At 40.8% G+C, this 22,486-nt stretch overlaps 1 protein-coding gene across 1 annotated transcript in view; it reads left to right on the forward strand.

Annotated features, from left to right (window-relative positions):
• Plppr1 (phospholipid phosphatase related 1) overlaps positions 1-22,189 on the forward strand; it is a 290,841-nt gene extending 268,652 nt beyond the window's left edge. The window contains 4 exon segments of the mRNA NM_201271.3: positions 7,146-7,396; positions 10,179-10,355; positions 13,532-13,663; positions 21,023-22,189. Coding sequence (NP_958428.2) covers positions 7,146-7,396; positions 10,179-10,355; positions 13,532-13,663; positions 21,023-21,055 — 593 coding nt within the window. The 3' untranslated portion in view covers positions 21,056-22,189.
• The last annotated feature ends 297 nt before the right edge of the window (positions 22,190-22,486 follow it).

Consider the following 22,486-nt stretch of genomic DNA (forward strand, 5'->3'; position numbering starts at 1 on the left):
CCTATTTTTCAGATATTGGAGGGTAGCAAATAAAAAAAATTATATTAACAGAATAAAAGAAACATTACATCTCACTAAATGTGGGGAAAGCCATTTTGTTAAACTCAATGCATGCCCATGATAAAAGCACTGAACAAAGGAAGTATGCAAGTTCCGTGCCCCAACATAATCAAAGCTGTGTATGCCCAGGGCTAATGTCAGACCACATGTGGAAATCTTACAGTATGGCCCTGATACTCAGAACAAAGTAAGAATCTACTGTCAACACTGTTACTAAATATAGAACTAGAAACTTTAGCTAAAACAATTGGGCAAGAAAAAAACAAATAAAGGGCACACGATAAGTGAGGGAATCATAATCACCCCTATTTGCAGATGATATGATGAGAAAATAATACGTCTCCATCAAAACACAATTAGAATAGAAATGTAAATTAAAACTTTCAGGTACAGGTTTGGGGATTTAGCTCAGTGGTAGAGTGCTTGCCTAGCAAGCGCAAGGCCCTGGGTTCGGTCCCCAGCTCCGAAAAAAGAAAAGACAAGAAAAGAAAAAAAAAAAAAGCAAGCGCAGGAATAAAAAAAAAAAGTTTCAGGTACAAGGTCATCATATAAAAACTAAGTCATTTTCTACACATCAGTAACAACTTTTAATAATTTTGACAAGAAGTCATGAAAGCAATCCCACCACGAGAGTTATTTAAAACACATGGGAATAACTTTAACAAGTAAATAAAAAGGCATTGGAGAAAATTCTAAATCACTGATGAAATAAACTGTAGAAGTCTTATAGAAAAAGAGAAAGACTTCCCATGTTTTCATGGATTAAAAAGTTGCTGCTAAGATGTCTATATTATCCAAAGAGATACAGAGATCCCATCTAATCCCCATTAAAATACTAATGATCTACTGAAATAGAAAATCTGAAATTTTATATGAAAGCACACAGGACTAGCCACGCAACCACGAGTAAGATGAGCAAAGCTGGAGATGTCCTAGCTTTAAGGCACATTGAAGAGGTACAAGAAACTAAATCCTACTCTTGACAAAGGCAACAAGATGCACACGGGAAAATGGACATCCTCTTCTTCAGACAGCACTGAAGAACAATGTATCCGCACCGGAAGACTGTATGTATCTCTCAGCTTGCAGAAAGATCAATCCCAATGGCTAAAGTACCTAATACAAGACTGGAAACTGGAGGCTAGGGGAGAAGCATAGCAAGAATGCTTCTGTGACTCGAGCGGCTCAGAAAACAGAAGCAAAAAATTGCCAGGGGGAGTTACACCAAGCTTAAAGACTTTTGCAGGGAAACAGAAGTGAAACTGTCTAGGCCACAATGTGGACCAGCAAGAAGAAAAGGTATAGAGGGGAACACGGAGGTGGAATCCTCAACAATGCAAACTTGTAGGAAAAGTTTAAAGAACAAATACATTCTTAAAAATGTTAACAACTTCACACCGAGGGAAACAATCACCAGAGGGAGCGGATGGCCTACATAATGGGAGAAAATAGTTACCAACCATACATACAACAGTTCATACCCAGAATATATAAAGAGATAAAGAACATTTTAAAAGAACACCTTTTTTAAGGAATAAATAAGCCAGGTGTAGTGGCACACATTTAAAATCCCAGCACTAGGAGGTGGAGGCAGGAGGATCAAGAATCCAGGCCAACCTCACCTATCCACATGTATCCAAACAGGCAAACCAAATGATGGGCAAATGACCTGAATAGACATTTCTCAAAAGAAGAAATGTAACAGGGGAAAAAGGGAACGGGTGCTCTGAATCATTAACATGAAAGACATTCAAATCAAAACAAAATTGAGAGGTCCCCTCGCTTCAGTTAAAACAGAATAAAGGAAATTTCTGTTTTGGATGTGGAGAAAAAAAAGAACTCTTCTCTGTTGGTGAGAATGTTAATTAGTGCAGCCACTGTGAAGAATATAGAAGTTACCCTGAAAACCCAAATCAGATTTCCTGTCTGACCCAGCTATTCCAGTTGTAGGTAAATGGCCAAGGGGAATGAAAGGCTATGTCAGACAGGTGTGTGTACATGGCTGAGACATAGTGCAGTCTCATTTGGCCACAAAGAAGACAGAAATACTGTCATGTTGTTGTTGAGAAAAATGGAGAGATCTAAAGATCATTATATTAAGTAAAACTAGACAAATTCTTTCTTCCTCTCTCCTCTCTCCCTCCTCTCTCCCTCCTCTCTCTCTCTCTCCCTCTCTCTCTCTCTCTCTCTCTCTCTCTTGCTCGCTCGCTCGCTCGCTCGCTCCTCACTCTCCTCCCTTCTTCCTCTCCCTAACTCTCTCCCACTCTCTCTTCCTCCTTTCCCTTCTTCCTTTCCCTCCCTCCTTCTTCCCCCTTCCCCCTCATAAACACTAAAGAATGGAGACCTAGAAATACAACCATGTTTATTTGGGATTGGGGAGAGGTGTTTGAGGTGGAAAAGTTTCCTTCAGTTTGTACAGGGCATGCTGTGTGCATGTATGGACACATCACAATGAATCCCACAGTTGTGCACAATATAATTTTAATTCAGAGAAAAATAATATTAACAATCTTAGTCAACTGTAAACCCATCATGATACACTAACATTTGGCTAAGCAAGATGTCCCTTCTGGTGCAATAGTGCCATATCTGTTCTGGGGTAATCAACCATTTCCTGATTGGATTTGAGGCTTGCTGCATAAGAAGAAGTTCAGAATAATACCATGGCCAAGGAGGTCATAGGCTACCTTGGGAAAACTACTACTGTTGGTTTTTGCTAAGTGAACATGATGTGTTGACCAAATTATCTTCTAAATCACAGTGTTTGTTATTTATATTGGTGTTGCTGTCATCTTTGGTCAGAGAATATTCTTTCTTTAGAAGTCAGTGGTAACTGCAGAGATGTGTAAGTAAGCAAAGTGCTTAAAATAACTGTTGAATGCTCAGCCAGAAATGGAACATCTATCTCATTCCTCCAATGCTCCGAGAATATCACAGAAGAAGGGACAGAAAGAATGTAAGAGCTGGAGGGAAACTGAGGTAGGGAGAGTGGGAAAGAATGCTGACTGACAGCCCTGGCATGGCTGCTGCTCTTGAATTCATGGGAGGTGTGCTTACCCACACAACATGGGGCCTTATGAGCCCCCACTGTTGGCATATAGTCTAGGCTCTGCCCCACAGTTGCCTGGCAACAGCCTGTGTGCCTGACACACTATTAAAGGGGCTACATGCTCTCTCTCTCTCTCTCTCTCTCTCTCTCTCTCTCTCTCTCTCTCTCTCTCTCTCTTCTTCTTCTTCTTCTTCTTCTTCTTCTTCTTCTTCTTCTTCTTCTTCCTCTTCTTCTTCTTCTTCTTCTTCTTCTTCTTCTTCTCCCTTTCCCTCCCCCTCTCCCTCTTCCTCTCTCTACCTTTCTCTGTCTCTACTCTCCTCTCAACTCCCCTCCCCATGCCCTGAATAAACTCTATTCTATACTATACTATCCATGTAGCAGGTACCTCAGGGGGGAAAGATGTCTCAGCATGGGCCCACAGAGGCACCCCCTGCCCCCACACCATACCTTGCCTCCATCAAACATATCCCTTCCTCTCTCATCTTTTTATAAAACACAAGACCCAGCACCACTGAGGATTTGTGAGCAGATAATGGCTGATTGGTTGGTGGGAAAGGGAAAGACATTTTCTTCAATGGTATGTAGTTACTAGTAGGTGTCCATGCTCCTGTAAGGAAACCGTCTGTGCTCTGTAAGCAGCATTAACGATAAAGTCAAGGGATCATACACAAAACAGCCTTAAAAGTAGAAGGGAGATCAGTCGATAAGAGGAGTGGAATAAATGGGAGGAGGGGGGCATCAAGAGAGAGCAATGAGGATGAATTTGATCAAAATACATTATCTACATTAGGAAACTGTCATACTGAGCCCATTCTTACATATGATTATATGTGCTAATAGAAAGTTTTAAAAAGTACCTAAAATTTCAAAGTTATGATCTCCCTCAAATGATTTTAGGCATCAAGCATAGATCTTTTTTTTTAACATCTCCTTAATATCATACCTTCCGATAGAAGAGGCCATTCAGTATATTTCACCCAATTCTAAACAGTTGTTTCATTTCTGAGAACTATAAAGATAACCTCAAGGAGTTCAGGGCTGACCAACAAAGGAATAGCGAAGGCCTTTTACAGAAACACAGTGTGCTCCGACATTACCTATACGTCACTATAGGTTCTACAGCCCTTTGTCGGCATGGACTGTGCCAGAGGAGGCTGGGATCCCTCAGGTGGCCAGTGCCCTTCAGATCTGACTCTCACACGCCACACTGATATGTGAGGAGAGTGGATGCTGTTAACCCAGCAGGAAAGGCAGATTTAAGCAGAGAAAAGACGGAGGAGCACTGCCAAACACAGTAGCAGGACAGCGTGTGCAGAGCCCACCATCCCACAATCACTGTAGGCAAGCAGCTGGTTCTTCCAACACTGATCCTGCATGTCTAGGACCCTCCTTCTCCCAAAATCTACCATTGTTCTCGTTGAAGGCCTGCCTGATGAATAAAATGCCAGAGGAAAATGCTGTCTCTTTTCTATTTTCAAGTCATAAATAACCATCGTTTCCAGGAAAAGATTGTCTAGACAGACTTATTACCCCTTGAACAAGCCACAGACTGGTCTTTAAGAACCTTACTTGAAGATGCAAAAAAAAAATTTTTTTCCCCCAACCACTCAGACTTCCATAGCCTGGGGATCAATCCTGCCAGGCATGATCAATGGATGGCTGCTCTCCTGGGTCAGAGCTCCTAAGTGTGAGTCACCTGCAGCTAATAAAGATGCCAGCTTTCATTGTGATAAAGCACGTTCTTGCTAAGCTATGGAAAGGATAATTATAGCAATCAATACATATCAAAATGAAACCTGAAGGAGTCATAGAAAGTATATAATCTCACTCGCGTATGGAATCAAGAAACTTGGACTTTGGCAAAGCTAAATGGATGGGGAGAAAGGGATAAAGAGAGGTTGTTTAATGAGACTAAAGATAGAGGTAGCCGTGGCGATAGGGTAAGCATCAACATTTTAAGAATTTATTCAATTTTTTAGTGCGTTTTGCCTGTATGTATGTTAGCGTACCACATACGTGCAGTACCCCAGAGACCAGAAAAAGACATTAGATCCCCTGGAACTAGAGTTCCAGATGGTTATGAGCCACCATGGAGGTGCTAGAAACTGAACCCCTGCCATCTGCAAGAGCCACAAGTGGTCTAAACCACCGTGCCTTCTCTCCGCCCAATAACTGTCAGCATTGACAATAGCTTTTAGAATGCTAGGAAGAAGGAGTTTGATTATTTTCACCACAAATGACAAATGATTAAGGAAATAAATACAAATGATGGTTTGATAACTTAAGTCACAATACAAATGACTTAAATCTTCTAAAACACATACTGCATGTGTCAAAATATCACGTGGTACCTCACAAGTATGTATAATTTTTGTTTTTACATGTCAGCTAAAAATTGTTTTCAAATAAAAAAAAACCTTTTTATTGTATTGATGGTCAAGCTTGTTGAGGTTAAAGCTGTGGAATTCATGAGAGAGCAGGCTATAATTCTACAGGTGGAATGCTCAGGCTTCTCAGCTAAACAATAGTCAGAACACACACACATGTGCACATATATACATGCACATTTATGCGTTCACATCATTCATGTACTCACATACACACATGCATATATGCACAAGCACACATATATGTACATATATATACACACATGCACATACAGGCATGAGCACACTCACATGAATGTGCACACACATATAGGCACACATGCACATACACTCACACACACACAAGAATGCATGCTTGTGCATGAACCCCAAAGGATGACCCTGAAAATGGTGGACTTGCTACTTTTTGTGAAAGGCGGATCTGCAGATATGCTTGCATTAATGATCTCAAGATCAGGGATTATTCTGGTTTGTCCAGGTGAATTAAGTACAATCACAAGCATTTTCAGAGACAGATGAGAAAGTCAGAACCAATGGAGCTGTGGAATAAAGGTGAATGCTAGAAAGGAGGCAACTCCTCAGTGCTGGTAAGGAGAAGGAATAAGTTCTATCCTGGAACTTTCCAGAGTTCACAGAAAGATAACCCAGACAACACTCGGAGCTTCATCTGACTAACATCTACTTTGTTCTTCCAACTTTCATAACTTGGTGAGGACATAGATTTGCATTGTTTCAAGCCATGGTGTTGGTGGCAGCTTGTTATAGCAGCAGGAAGAAACTGATACCACAATTAACTGTTGACTTGAATCTCTTTTCTATTTCTGCCTTTACTAATCCCTTCATCAAGTAAAACAATGCAGCGACATTTTTGGAATAATCTTTTTTTCCTCTCTTTGAGGAGGAACTCTGTAAAATCCTTATTCATTCTCACTTACCAGGGTGTTATAGATAACAGCTTATTTCCATTTCTAAATAAAAACAGGCTAAATACATTTTCTATAAAAAAAAGGAATCACATAAGATACTATGAGTCTAGGGATATAGCTCAGTTGGTCAGCTTGTCTAGCGTGCAGAAAAGCCCAGGTTCCATTCCTACCACTGCATAAAACAGCTACAGTGGCATACTCCGGGAGTGCCAGTACTTAGGAGGTGATAGCTGGAAGGTCAGAAGTTGTAAGATTATCCTGGGCTACATAGAAAGTTTGAGACTACCCTGGGCTACATGAGACCCTGCTCAAAAGTAAAACAAACCCAGACTCATACTGGGTATTTTGTATATATCTCATGTCATCTTCCCAAGCTACCCCACCTCTAATTCTTAACCAAGGGCACTGAGGTTCAAAGAAGTTATACTACTCATTCTTGGGCTGGAGCCCAAGTCAGTGAGACTTCACCCTTCCAGTTCCTTCCATCAAGACTATGTTGCTGCTAACATGCTCAAGCAAAGCAATAAAAGGCTAACAGTAGATGGCCTGCCAAGAGTGGGAAGAGATGGTCATTGGGGAGGCAGGCTTCATTCTCTAAAGGACAATATGACTCTTAACATCCTTTTGAAGGTGTCATCATGAACTCCCCCAATCTCTTTCTGGGGCAAAAGCCAACTGGCAATTGCATGTCATCTCTCTGACTTCTTTTAAATCTCCTTATAGGGGTATTTGCATTTGGACTTTTTGCTACTGACATTTTTGTAAACGCCGGGCAAGTAGTCACTGGTCACCTAACACCGTACTTCCTGACAGTGTGCCAGCCAAACTATACCAGTACAGACTGCCGGGCACACCACCAGTTCATCAACAATGGCAACATCTGCACTGGGGACCTGGAAGTGATAGAAAAAGCTCGGAGGTCCTTTCCTTCCAAACACGCTGCTCTGAGTATTTACTCCGCCTTATATGCCACGGTGAGTGTGAGTCTTACTGTCTCTCCATGCCGAGGTTCTGCTGGGCTGTGTCTCTCACCCTTCCCACCACCATTGTGTCATCCCTGTCACGTGGTGACTTAAGTCTTTCTCTCACTGTGGATAAAATAAGCCCCACCCTAATCCATTCCTAATCCTAACCTTCCATAGATCTTAGTTTGAAGAGAACTTTGATAATTGTCCATTTATACCCTCCTGGTTTATAGGTGAGGAAACCAAGGCCTCATGAATACCTAAGAATACACAGTCAGAGCTGTGGCTAAGCTCCTGGAACTGGAACTCTCTGAATATTCTGCCACAGTTTTGACTGGTTTCAGAACAGCATACCTTGCTCGTCCCTACCTGTAGGTTTTCAAGTGTTGACCTGGATGTGGTTAAGCTCACAGTGTGCAGGTCAGAATTAAACCTGTGTCTCCTGTGATTCTTGCAACATGCATTATGCTCTGTTAAGAGTTGGATATTCCCAGAAGAGTCTAAGACCCCAAACTTCACTTCTCCCTAAATCACACGGTCTCCCATTGCTCTGCTAGGTCATAATGCATTGTCTGTTTGTTTTGCTCTCATCCGAGGAAGAGCAATGGTACCTTCTTGTTTTCCTACATTTTAATTCACATGCATGTTGGAAATGGCTTATTTCATCTTTCTCTGATCTATGCTTCTTTTGAACCTAGAACTCAAGAGCACAACTCTGAGCTAGAACACATATAAGCCAACACCACAAGGTCATTCACTGGTGTGTTTGTCATGTACCTTTCCTGGGTGCAAGTGGCCATTGGTCAGACCCCTAAGGAAGACAGAGCTAAGGCTCCTTCAGACTACCCAGATATTCTGGGGTACCTCAACTTCCTCCTCAGCCCCATCTCGGCATTTAGTGTGTTTCCTGGTTTTCAGAATATTGATTGGTTCCTAAATTTTCTGGAGTGATAATTTGTATAAAGCCATGTGCTTTTGCTTCTCTCCTGTTTTGCATTTTTATCAGATTCAAGTCACTACTATGTGAAATTGATTTTGATAATGCCATTAGAAAAATAAACGGGTAACTTAAACCAGTGTGTCATCATCAGATGAAACCTGAACATCGGCAGCAGCAGAAAGAATTCGCCATGCTGGCTTCATCCAAGGATTCGGACATCGTCCTGTTCAAAGCAGGCCTCGCACTCAATTAGATAAACCCAGATACAACATTCTGACTGAATAAACGTTTTCTGTTATGTGCTAAATTATGCTTTCAGGATTACTCAAGACTGATGGATATGCTAATTGCCAGGGCTTCATTGCAAGATGCATAGAGGTGCTGAAACACTACACAGCTCTCCTAAATATCTGCAATTATTATGTGCCAAATATAGAAAAAATTCTAATGAAAACGTTCAGCAGTTGCTTTCTAGGTACCATGTAATATTGTGAAGAATATCAACTAATGTTCTTCATGGTTGATATTTTACAGGAATGACTCAAACATACCTAGAAAACAATAGAGAACCACAAAACATCAAATTGGACATATGTATTGCATTTAACACTTTAAGCAACAATTCCCACAGTCAGAAGATCACAATATTTTACAATCTATGTAACTTTGATCTACCAGAGTTTTTTTGCACCACCTGTTATACAGGCTCAAGAAGCATCTGTATCCCACTAGGATTCATGCTAGAGTTGAAGCATCTTCCTAGAAATCAATTTCCCAATGTAATATTGCCAGATTCATCTACGTGAATGTATTCATACTTGGGACATCAAATATTCTATAGGTTATAATCTTAACTATCAGCCTTGCGGGAGGGGGGGATTAGGGTTACTGAACTCACCACATTTGATCAGAAATAATGAGATAAGTCTGTAGTCCTAGAACCCACATAGGAGGTTGAGACAGGATTGAAGCAAGTTTGAGGCCAGACTGGGCTATGAAGTCCATCTAAAAAGAAAAAGGGAAATGGTGGGTCACCAGTGCCCTCTAGTGCTGTTTTACCAAAGTGTTGTAGTTTGCCAGAAGCATGTTTTCTTACGTGTGGGCATTACGGATACATTTGATAACAACAGTCCACGTTCCCAGTGTCAGAGAGTGCAGCGGCTTTCATTTTGTTCGGATCCTTCACCCTTTTAGGTATTGTGGTAAACAAGAATTTTAGTGTTTAAAGCACTTTGAAGTAGACAAAGAAATAGCAAACAAATATAGCAGAACACATTTGTCCCAGATATGAAAATCAACTTCCAGCGTAATAGTGACCCATAGTTGTGACTGGACCATTCAGATTAGGTCCACTAAGTAATCAGTGAACAATTTTATATGCTGGCCCCAAAGTGTGCAGACAGTAGTATAGGGCACAGAAAAAAAATCAAATGTGAAATGTCTCCCCTACTTGATATCTTCTGCCACAAACACATTCAAATAGAAGATTTACCTGTTATCTAAGAATTTTATATGAATTTTATACTATCACCACTACATAATTCTCTGGTTCTTAACATAAAAACTATGTGTTCTGCATCCAGCTATTGCTCTTCAATTATTCCTTCTGACAGTATAATTTTTGTTCGGAAACTCATGACGATGCAAAAGTCACTAACAAACTCAGGTTCATTGTCATCGCTACCCTGTTTCCAGACTAACTTACTAGCTTAATGAAGTTGTCCAATGAGATGTAATTTCTAAGGGTCCCTTCCTCAAAGTCCCTGCTTCCGACCTGGGATATGTGTACACTCCTGTGGATGCTCCAGTACAAGGACAACCTGGGACTCACCAGTCTCTCTCCCCCTGCAGATGTACATCACAAGCACAATCAAGACAAAGAGCAGTCGGCTGGCCAAGCCAGTGCTGTGCTTGGGGACCCTCTGTACAGCCTTCCTGACAGGCCTCAATCGGGTCTCAGAGTACCGGAACCACTGTTCAGACGTGATTGCCGGCTTCATCCTGGGTACCGCAGTGGCCCTGTTTTTGGTAGGTCAGCCTTTCTCCTTCCACTTCTTCCATTTTATGTCCTCTGTGTAAAGTCACGGCTCTCTGACTTTCCCAGAGTCCAGTCTGAGTCATTGTTACCCATGTCCCTACCCTCTAAGCAGCAATTCTCCAAAGAATATGTATGCTTTTCTACAAGAAGAAAATCAGAGTTCCTTTCTTTGAGAAATATGACTCACCAAGTTTCTTGAAAGAGTCAAGGAGAATGCTGTCTTCAAGAAAGATGGCTATGCTCTGTGCTCGAGCTCTCAGCTTGGTCATGAAGATTGATAGCATGGTATGCCTTTATGTGAGTGTTTGAGTATTTGCACTCAGTGTGTGGGGGTCAGGAATAATGCGGGTTTCTAGGTAAAGCACAGAGGACTGACGTCACTAGTGGGTCAGACTCCTTCCTGCAAAAGAAGGGGTCTGCAACGCAGGAATTGTCTTAGCGTACATGTATCTACCTTCTCAGACATAGGGAAACCCCACAGCTAATCACTCACCTTTCAGAGGCCTCTTTGTCTGAACATTCCTCTTGGCATCTGACTTCAGCTAAGTGGCTTCTACAGTTGTCGTCCCTGAAGTCTTTTGGCAGGTACAGCTGCGTCCAGATCTTCACAGTTCTGATGATGTTTTAGTTCTTCAAATAGATGGAGACTCATCTATGTGCTCCTGTGGGAAATCCCCAAATCTGACTTGAACTGGAAAAAAAAAAGAATCTTCACTCTTTTTTTCCAGTTCCATTGAAGAATGGTGGGGCTATGGAGATACACACTGTCCAATTTGATTGCCTTGATGTCTCTCTTAATTTGTCTTTTCCCTTCACCTCAAGCAACTGTTAGAGTTTAGTTTGTTTTTTTTTTTCTTCTACATTATGATTCCATGTAAATAAAATCACATAATATGTAGTATCTGACATTTTACTTCTCTCATGGTTTATATTCAGAGACTCATTCACGTCGTAAGATGCAACAATAATTTACTTTCTTCTTATTGCTCTGTAATATTCCATTCTGTAGATACCGGAGAGGTACAGTTTCATTCTTTGCTTGTATATTTTGGCAATAGGTCACCAGTCATATAAACTCACATACCCTGCATAAAATAAAGCCACTATCAATTATAAGACCCTCCCCAAGGAGAAGTGATCACTAAAGTCTCTAAGAGCCTGCCACCCATCCCATACTGTCCTTGATAGACCAAGCCCTTTAAGTGTATGCATCACGCATACACTCATGTTACATCCGCCTATTATTGCTACTTAACTCTTTTTTCCTTTCTGCTCTCAATACAAAATATACACAAATGACTGTCCCAGCCTCCAGTTCAGGTAACCAGCTGCTTTTCCTGAAAATGCTCACACATTTCTATAGAACACTCTCTGTGAAACTATCAACACCAACGTTCCCTCCATCAGACCCCCAGCTCTCTTTTTCCTAATGGAAGATGAGAGTCTGAGATGTAAATTCTCTGGGTGAAGACACAGAACAAGCACTGAAATGATCCCGTGCCATTAGAAAGACTCTCGTGGGAACATTTTTTTAAAGAAAACAAGAATTATAGATGACTTCAAGAGAATAGAGCCAATGCCAAGGGAGATCACTAGTACATGAACAAAGATAGGGCAGAAGACAAGTCACCCTTGACATCTGTCATCACTAGAGTGCACTACTGCCTGCTAAGAAGAAATGGCAGTGGGGATGTCTACACAGCTGTATCAGTCTTTGAGAGATTCTCTGTGAAAGCCATGGTCTGCTGAGGTGCCATATAAGAATTCTGCTTTAAGATTAGACTTTTCTCTTAGTAATTTTTTCCATCTTCTTTCCTGTCCTTGGTTATCGTTTGCTCTGTTATTGCTTCCAGTGATGTGACAGTTACGACCAATTTTGCTTTCATCCAATTTGGTTTGTACTTTAAAAATACAGATCTGCCATTGAATTGCCATCCACTCACTTGCACACACATATCCATAGCTCAGAGACACACACACACCAAGCTGAGACCAGAAAGAAGGAAGTCAGAGCGAGGGGAAGTAACTAGATGTGGAAAGGAGACAACGAGAAAAGCAAAAGCTAAGAAGACCAGTCTACTCTCTGTTCCTCCAACACTGCTGTACACATCCGTATTTCCCATGAGCAAGAGCACAGGGAGTAGAAATGTGGACTGAGCAATGACTTCATGCCTTACAATACAAATACCTCCAATGTTGAGTTCCTAAGGCACCCCTAGCAATATTTTAATCTTCATTTTTCTGTCCAGTAAAGTGAGCCTCAAAATATATAACTTAGTAAATAGTCACCCAACTACCATGAATCTCAACTCCAAGGCTCGTATACCTTCTCATCCTACCATTTCCTAAGTAGCTAAAGTTTTAAACAGAGATATAGTGGAGACGAGCATGGTTAGAATGTTTGTGTAGATGCTCTGTATGGTTTGAAAAATTAGTGGAAAGGCTCAACACTAGACATAGAAACATAAGTACAGAATAACAAGAGAAAATATGGAAAGAGGCAGAAAAATGCATAAGGGGCAGAGAAGATGCTAAAAACTATAACTCTGGTAGGAAATAAGAAAGGGGAAGTAGACGTTTATAGTGAATTGTTTAAGTCAAGTAAACAATAAAGACATATTCAACTATGATCGTTTTAGGCAGATATTAAACATCAGACAATATGGGCTGAGTACTTTTTGTATTTGTTACTTAAGAGAAAAATTATAGTGGTGGGATTTTGAGGAATTTAAACTCCCCAGCCCAAGCTAAAGAGACTAATAGCATCGCATGTCTTACCACTGGAAATTTTTGACTAAATTAACCAAAATGAGGCACAACCCCAGGACACTGCCAGGCACACAGCAGCCTTCAGCACATATTTGGTGTGATTGCAAGGGGACTTACATGTGTCATACTGTCACAAGTCTATAAGGTAAGTTTTCCCACTCCCATTATTTAACAGCTGAGAAGTTGAGTTCTGTGGGGTGCCCCCAGTGACCTGGTGAATTTCCCTGTAGTCCCTGCAATGTGCTCAGCATGCAGTTCAAGCCTTGATTTCCCATAATTCCAAGGAAAAATGTCACCTTGATGATGATATTCAAGGACAGTGGTCTGTCACTCTCAGAGATGATCAGTGGCTGCCTGCTAGAGTCTGACCCAATCTCTCTCCCCCCTCATCCTGCAGGGCATGTGTGTGGTTCATAACTTTAAAGGAACTCAAGGCTCTGCTTCCAAACCCAAACCTGAGGATCCCCGTGGAGTTCCTCTGATGGCTTTCCCAAGGATAGAGAGCCCGCTGGAAACCTTAAGTGCACAGGTATAGTAAAGTCCCTTTAGCAAGCAAGCTCCTGAACTTTGCAGGTTGCTTATTCAATCCTCAGGAAGTGCTAAATGTTGTTCCAATTAAACCCAAGCAGCTTTTGGGTACTCTGTTCTCTAATGTACAATCAGCATTCAGGAAAATTGAACTATTCCTATGGAAAGCCAGTTTGACTAACAACCAAGTTGTTTCCTGTGCAGTTCCATTTCCCTTGGTGTCCTTGGGGGTGAGAAAGGGGATCCAAACTTTCAGGGGATATTAAAACCCAAAGTTCACACATTCCTAGTGTAGTACAGAATGCTTGCATGGAGCTTGCACAGAAATTAATATATACCTCCATATCCATTTTGCTGGCAATGCCTAAGACAATGCAAACACTAAGAAAATAGTTGTTAGACAGTACTGTTGAGGGGATCTGAAAAGGAGACAATGTTGTACCAGTCTCCTAGGTGCTTCTCATCTGTGATTGTATAAATGCATGGCTGTAGAACCCATGAATAATGGAAGGGCAACTGTGTTTACCCTCCTAAATACTTTCACCTATGATTGCACAAATGCATGGTTGCAAAACTCATAGGTAATGGAAGGGCAACTGTGTTTGGAAAGACAAAGATTTTGATCCATCTAGTGACTGGTTACGCAAGTTAGAGGTACAGAATGTGGTCTGACAATGGTCACAAATCCAATATATCAATACATTTTGATGAGGAGTCCTACCGCATCCATGCATGAGGTCAAAACAGTAATTAGATACAGCCTTAGCTCTGCAGAACTCTGATAGTTGAGAACCGTGGAAATAAAGCTGTCACAATGTGCTGTGCTAAATGAGGTTCACCATAGGAATGCAAGTTAAAAGAATGCCTACTCTGAGAGGACAAAAAAGTCACTGAAAGATTGTTAAAGAAACCTAGACATGTGACACTTGGAACTCTTGTCTATTATTGTTCCAGGAGCATCCAAAGCTATTCTTATTTGAATAATCATCATATAGAATGGACATTTATCAATGCCCATCTCTCTGGTAAGAATGGAAATATTGAAGTCAGTGCTATTGAACTCCTTACCCACCTCACCCAGCTAGAAGGTGGGAAAGTGAAGATGAATAAACACAATTAAAGTGAACACAAGAATGGCACCAAGCATGTACTTATTCCTCATACCAACAAGCAGACAAACATTCATGCACATAGAAGAAACTAATACATTTAAAAAGAACTATTTGCTTAGTTGCACAGACATATCAGTCTATGTGTACTTAGTGCCCCTGAGTACTCTTAGTCTTAGCAGGATGTCTTCCATTTACCCAGACCAGTCAGACCTTAGCCTATGTCTGTGGCTTTTTCCTCCTCCTCCAAGACTATTTTTAGTTGAGTAGGACAACAGATTTCTAGGACATACTCTAAAGGTTTCGTACTGAAAAGTGAAGAACCAAACACTTTCAGATATGACTCTTCTCCACAGTGATGAAAAGATGCTCGAGTATCCATACCAAGAGTATCAACAAGGTTATCAATCAATAAATGCATTAGGTGCTACAGGTTGAAGCTGAACTTCTTCCAAGCCTGATGTTATCTATGTGTAGATGTATGTGCTCTCCTTGTCTAAATCTGAGGCCTTATGAATATCAAGTTTGGACAGAAGGTCTTTCTCCATCCATCTTGTAATTGCCCCTTACAATTAGTGTTCCTTCTTATTTATGCTCCTCATAGAACTGAGAAACTTTAAGGCTCTGGCTTCTGTGATCTATGTCCTATGTGATGTGTTTTCTGACATTTACTAAGTGTAACACAAATACTGGTTGGATGGAAGCAAGCCAGAGCCAAAATCTCAAGTAGCCTTCAGCCAAAACCAAGCAACCTCAGGTCAGACCAGAGACACTGTCTCTGCAATCACCATTTCTGTGACAAACACAGACTTGAAAGAACCAATGAGCAAAAATTCTGCAGGTGAGTCAGAACACGGCTGCAGGAAGCTTTAGGAAGCACTAGCATAGTCCATGTGGCATAGTCCAAACCAATGGTGGACAATTGGAGAAGGCAGGCATTGCTTTTACTAGAAAACATTTTCACAAAGAAAGAAGATAATACCCTTTGCTCATTGTTCAAGAAAGAGAAGTAGCAATCACTGGGAGTCCTTTCCTCTCGATCTCACAGTACTTCCACACTGATATTACCCTATTTGAGAAAGCAAGATATGCTTAAGTAACATTCCCAAGATTGTTTAATCAAAATTAAACAGGAACACATCTAACCCTGTGTAGGACTACTATAGCATACAGCCTCTTATGTCATTTGAGCAAACTTCCTTTTTAAAAGTCTACCTCTCTCATGCTTAAGCATGAAAATGTGTTGCAGAAGTTGTATGGTAAACCTGAACTGTTCTTCCAATAAATGTCTGGCATGTTCTCTCTGAGTAAGAGCCTCCCGTGCAATACCTGGGGCCAGAGTAGACAGTAGAAGCTGATGCTTTGTGGTTGGAAGAATGAAACTATCTTACCAGGGAAGGAGGAATTACAGAGATTTTAGAGACCAGAGCTGCCTTTGGGAGTACATATTTGCACACATGAAATCTGCCTGCCGTTCAGAACCTCAGAAGAACAGCTTCCTGTGACCAGAAGTCAGGAATCTCCTTTCTCTCCTCCTGGAACATTTTTCCCTTTGTCTCACGGAGTCCTCCTCCTTAAAATATTAACCCACATTTGATATCTGTGCATTCTGCTATTCCTGCCAATATTGCTGATTAAGACAGGGCACAGTACAAAGGAACTAAAAAGTAAATTACTGTAGAAAATTCAAACTGAAGAGATCAAGTTTTCCAGCCATCACTGTATGGGCCTAAGAGTTAGTAAATGATTTCCAAAAGACCATCTTTCAGCTGCCCATGTTCTGCAATCGAATGCTCGTATTCACTCTAACAAAGAAATAAATTAGAAATGAAGCAACTATTTGCCTCTGTACCAATGGATGTTTTCTATGCATGAGGATAAAAGATGATAAAACATACAAGAAAAAGAAGAACAACAACAACAGCTGATGACAATACTGCTACAAGAACAACAGCAAGAAGAACAAGAGAAGATACCAAAACCAAGAAGAACAAGAACAGCAACAACTAGTTGCTAACAAGACAACAGATACCTGGACCCCTTTCTCAAGAGACTTTAGTTCAGCAATGCACAGTGGAAACAAGTTGAAAAATATTCCCAGAGATATCTGATGCACCTTTGATTCTGCATTAACACTACCACAAACTTCATATTATAAATAGAAAAATAAAACAAAACAGAATTAAAGGACTCAGGTCAAAGTCACCTGCTTGCCTATCTTAAGATACTGACTGACTTCATCCTTCCTACTTAGTATTACATAATAGTATATAAACCCAAGTGTTGACAAAAACAAGAAAGTATATTATAAAAGTAAAATTGGGATTGGAAAGATAGCTCTCTAGTTAAGAGCACATCCTGGTCTTCTTTTTTTTTCTTTTTTTTTTTCCGGAGCTGGGGACCGAACCCAGGGCCTTGCGCTTGCTAGGCAAGTGCTCTACCACTGAGCTAAACCCCCAACCCCTCATCCTGGTCTTCTTGCAGAGGATCTGGGCTTGGTTCCCAGCACCCACATAGTGACCTATGACCACTTGTGACTCTAGTTCCATAAGATCCAACACTCTCTTCTGATCTCTGCATGCACTACACACATTTTATGTTCCATGCATACATGCAAGTCAAAACACTCAGGCACATAAAAAAAATTTAAAAAAAGGTTTAAGAAAAATTCTGGGCTTGGAATATGGTTCAGTAACAGGGCACTTGCTTGGCAAACATGAGATCCTAGGTTCAATGGTGAGTAAAATTATTTGATTGATTGATTGATTGATTAATTAATTAATTAGCACAACTTGAAAAGCATCAAACCCTCAGCTTTTAAACTATGTAGCTGAGAACACTTGCTGTTCTTGCAGAGGACCAGAGTTCTGTTCCCAGAACCCAAGTTAAACAACTCACAATAGCCTGGGCTGGTTATGGACTCAAGAGTTGGGAATACAGCACAGCGGCTGTAATCTTAAAAACTGTGGCTGAAAGGAACCCCATGCCCTCTTCGGGCCTCCTGATAAACACATATACACAAGTACACACAAACATATGCATACATAAAAATAAAACAAATAGTTTAAAAGTGTACATCTGAACTCCTAAGCATATGTTTCCAGTGTCCCAAAATAAAGATCCAAAATCCTCTAATAATCTGATGAAAACCACACTTTCCTGATGTATTGACTAGTTCCATGGTCCCCTAGCTTAGGATTTTAAGCTTGAATAAACAGCAAGACTTTGACGATCACCTTAGCAAATTTTTGTAAACAAAACATAACAGAGTTACAAGGAAAAATAAACTCATCTGAAGCATCATATTTACAACATGTTTTAGTAATAAGCAAGCAACAGAATGTAATAAGGATATAAATATTTAATAATATTCATTCACATATATAAAAATCTTCTCCAAAACACATGTGATATTTTCATACAAATATAAAAATAATCATGCACAAGATCAGGAGTAACTCTTAAGAAATTTTAGGGCCAGAGAGCTGGCTTAGGGGGTAAAAATACTTATCCCCAAGTACCGGGTGAACTGAGCTCCTGGGCCCACATGCCAAAAGAAGAAAACCATTTCCTGCAGGCTGTACTTCTGACTTCCACATCCATGTGGAAACAATTCATATCCACAGGGACACACACACACACACACACACACACACACATACACACACAGACACACACACACAGACACACAGACACACACACACATGGACACACAAACACACACAGACACACACACAGACACACAGAAACAGACACACACACACAGACACACACACACAGACACACATACATACACACACATACACACACACAGACACACAGACACATACACACGGACACACACACACAGACACACAAACACACACACAATTTAATTTTAAAATATGGAAAAAAAGACATTTTAATGGCCCTGAGTTATGTAGATCATATTCCTAAAATCAAATGAAAACCACTATATCCACTGGAAAATAATAATTTTAGTCCCACAGAACTCCTAAAAAAAGTCATACAGGAAAGCTTACTCAGTAATCAGTATTGAAAACATTTCAAAGACTCAAGAAGTTAGACCACAGGGAGACAAATAGCCCTATTAAGAAATGGGGTTCAGAGCTAAACAAATAATTCACAGCTGAGGAATGCTGAATGGCTGAGAAACACCTAAAGAAATGTTCAACATCTTTAGTCATAAGGGAAATGCAAATCAAAACAACTCTGAGATTTCACCTCACACCAGTCAGATGGCTAAGATCAAAAACTCAGGTGACAGCAAATGCTGGCGAGGATGTGGAGAAAGAGGAACTCTCCTCCATTGTTGTTGGGATTGCAGACTGGTACAACCATTCTGGAAATCAGTCTGGAGGTTCCTCAGAAAATTGGACATTGAACTACCTGAGGACCCAGCTATACCTCTCTTGGGCATATATACAAAAGATGCCCCAACATATAACAAGACACATGCTCCACTATGTTCCTAGCAGCCTTATTTATAATAGCCAGAAGCTGGAAAGAACCCAGATGCCCTTCAACAGAGGAATGGATACAGAAAATGTGGTACATCTACACAATGGAATATTACTCAGCTATCAAAAACAATGACTTTATGAAATTCATAGGCAAATGGATGGAACTGGAAAATATCATCCTGAGTGAGGTAACCTAATCACAGAAAAACACACATGGTATGTACTCATTGATAAGTGGCTATTAGCCCAAATGCTTGAATTACCCTAGATGCACAGAACACATGAAACTCAAGAAGGATGACCAAAATGTGAATGCTTCACTCCTTCTTTAAAAGGGAAACAAGAATACTCTTGGCAGGGAATAGAGAGGCAAAGATTAAAACAGACACAGAAGGAACACCCATTCAGAGCCTGCCCCACATGTGGCTCATACATATACAGCCACCAAACTAGATAAGATGGATGAAGCAAAGAAGTGCAGGCCGACAGGAACCGGATGTAGAGCTCTCCTGAGAGACACAGCCAGAATACAGCAAATACAGAGGCAAATGCCAGCAGCACACCACTGAACTGAGAATAGGACCCCAGTTGAAGGAATCAGAGAAAGGACTGAAAGAGTTTGAAGGGACTTGAGACCCCATATGAACAACAATGTCAACCAACCAGAGCTTCCAGGGACTAAGCCACTACCTAAAGACTATACATGGACTGACCCTGGGCTCCAACCTCATAGGTAGCAATGAATAGCCTAGTAAGAGCACCAGTGGAAGGGGAAGCCCTGGGTCCTGCTAAGACTGAACCCCCAGTGAACGTGATTGTTGGGGGGAGGGTGGTAATGGGAGGAGGATGGGGAGGGGAAGCCGATATAGAAGGGGAGGGGGAGGAGTTAGGGGGATGTTGGCCTGGAAACCGGGAAGGGGACTAACAATCGAAATGTAAATAAGAAATACTCAAGTTAATAAAGATAAAAAATAAAAATAAAGATAAAAATTAAAATTAAAATTAAAAAAATTTCAAAGGTATGGAATGTAGCTGTTGCTTTAGGATCCTGTCTTAAACACTTATATTAATGCAGTAGGGAAAGGTTTACACGAAGAAGTGACTCCACTTTGCTTGGGAATGCTGAAGGAAGAGTTGGCAGGAGTTGAAGGGCCTTGGAACAATACATGAAGGGGAAAGCATAGTTTGGTGGGTTTTGTTGGGGCAGGTGTGTGTGTGTGTGTGTGTGTGTGTGTGTGTGTGTGTGTGTGTGTGTGTCTGTGTCTGTGTGTGTGTCTGTGTCTGTGTGTGTGTGTCTGTGTGTATATGTGTGTATCTCTGTGTGTGTGTGTCTGTGTCTGTGTGTGTGTGTCTGTGTCTGTGTGTGTCTGTGTCTGTGTGTGTGTGTGTCTGTGTCTGTGTGTGTCTGTGTGTATATGTGTGTATCTCTGTGTGTGTGTGTCTGTGTCTGTGTCTCTGTGTGTGTGTCTGTGTGTATATGTCTCTCTCTCTCTCTCTCTCTCTCTCTCTCTCTCTCTCTCTCTCTCTGTGTGTGTGTGTGTGTGTGTGTTATTATTTGTTTGAGAGGGGACCTGAAGCTGGGGGTTAAGAAAGGGGATGATCTTGGAAGAATTTGCGGGAAGGGAAAAATATGATCAAAATACACTATATGAAAAGTTTAAAGTACTAGATTACTAAAAATGAGAAAGCTCCATGAACTCTACTCTGGAAGACAGTTCAGGAATGGATGCTAGCATGTTGACGTCTCTAATCCCAGCTCTGAGATGGTTCCTATTCCTTGCTCCACAGAATCACTCAGCCTCCATGACGGAAGTCACCTGAGACAATGAAGACATGCAGCTACTCGGCGTTTGTTTGGTTTGAGTTTTGTGTTTTCGGCAGCCTTCCAGTTCAATACTTCAAAACACACAGTTACTCCAGTCAAACTGGGAAGACAAGTGTCACATTTATCTAGTTAGAGGCTAATGTTTTGTACATTTTTTTTTGTATGAAGGAGTGATGTAGCTTGCCCTGATTCTATTTTTCTTTTCTTTTGGTCAGCTTTAATATATTTATGCCAGATTTTTAAAACCGACAAAATTTTCCTCTTGTTCAAGTGTGCATTGAAGAACCACATTTATTCAATTGTTGATGTTGTTTGGTGATATTTGTACACAAAATTTTTCTCAGTTTTATAGACACAAATAAAGCGAACGACCCACTTTAAACCTTTGTTACCATGGCTGCTGCCTCCTCCAGAAGTTTTGAAATTTAATGAAAGTTAAACTTTTGAGTTACAGGAAGGACCATGGTGGTTAATTGTAAATCTCAAAATCAATTGTGGAAAAAAAATATTGGAAGAGAACATTGTGTTCTGTTCTGTTAATAGTTGACAGTGTTCCAAGTTAAAACATCAGGGGCATACTAAGTGAAAAGTCCTAGCTGCCTAACTATTGGCAGAGAAGCCTATATTTGGGCGGGGTGGGGGGGGAGTGTGCTTTGGTTATATGATGCTTTCTTAGAAAATGGCCTCGCTCACCTCTGGAGCACAGGGTCGGTCTGAAATTCTGACCTTGGGCAGGTGACACTGTAACACTGTAGCCTCCTATCCAAGAGAGCAGCTGACCCCAGCCTTTCCTGTCAACTCAACAGTTTTGTATATCACATTGTATGGACTTTTTATGAAAAAGAATATTTTACAGTTTGCACAGTATTATTTTACAGAAAGGCCATCAGAGCACCTACGTGTAGACCCCAGAGCAACAGCTTCACTGTGGGGCTTTTAACCGTTCTTAGATTTTTTAACTGCATCCCATTTTTTCTAGCATGATGATAATGTGTCCCTCCTTTGGGAGAAGGAGCTCCCTCTCTGTGTCTATCAAAATGTTTCCTTGACTCACCCGTGTCAGCTCTTCTTAGCTTTTTTTGTACATATTTTTTTTCTAAACCGAAGAAAAAAAGTTATCACAAAATATATTCTGGCTCATGTCCTTTTTTTGCCATTTCACTCAGCGGTGTTTGAAGAAACATGGAGTGTTTGTGCTTTTCCATTCGTGTGAGGAGTGTTTGAATCAACCATTTAATTGGGGGCATGACTAGAAGGTCATTCGGAGAATAGAGGCAGAAGCAGGAAAGGAAGGAATGAATATACATGAGTACGTATGCATCTGTGTTAAAACAAGGTGAAAGAACTTCATTTATTACGATATTCAAATCAAATGTATTTTCTGGATTCCTAGTGTAAAACCTTAGTCTTCAACCTGCCCTGAAATT

Source organism: Rattus norvegicus, chromosome 5, assembly GCF_021556685.1.
Source record: "Rattus norvegicus strain SHRSP/BbbUtx chromosome 5, alternate assembly SHRSP_T2T, whole genome shotgun sequence".
Lineage (NCBI taxonomy): Eukaryota > Metazoa > Chordata > Mammalia > Rodentia > Muridae > Rattus > Rattus norvegicus.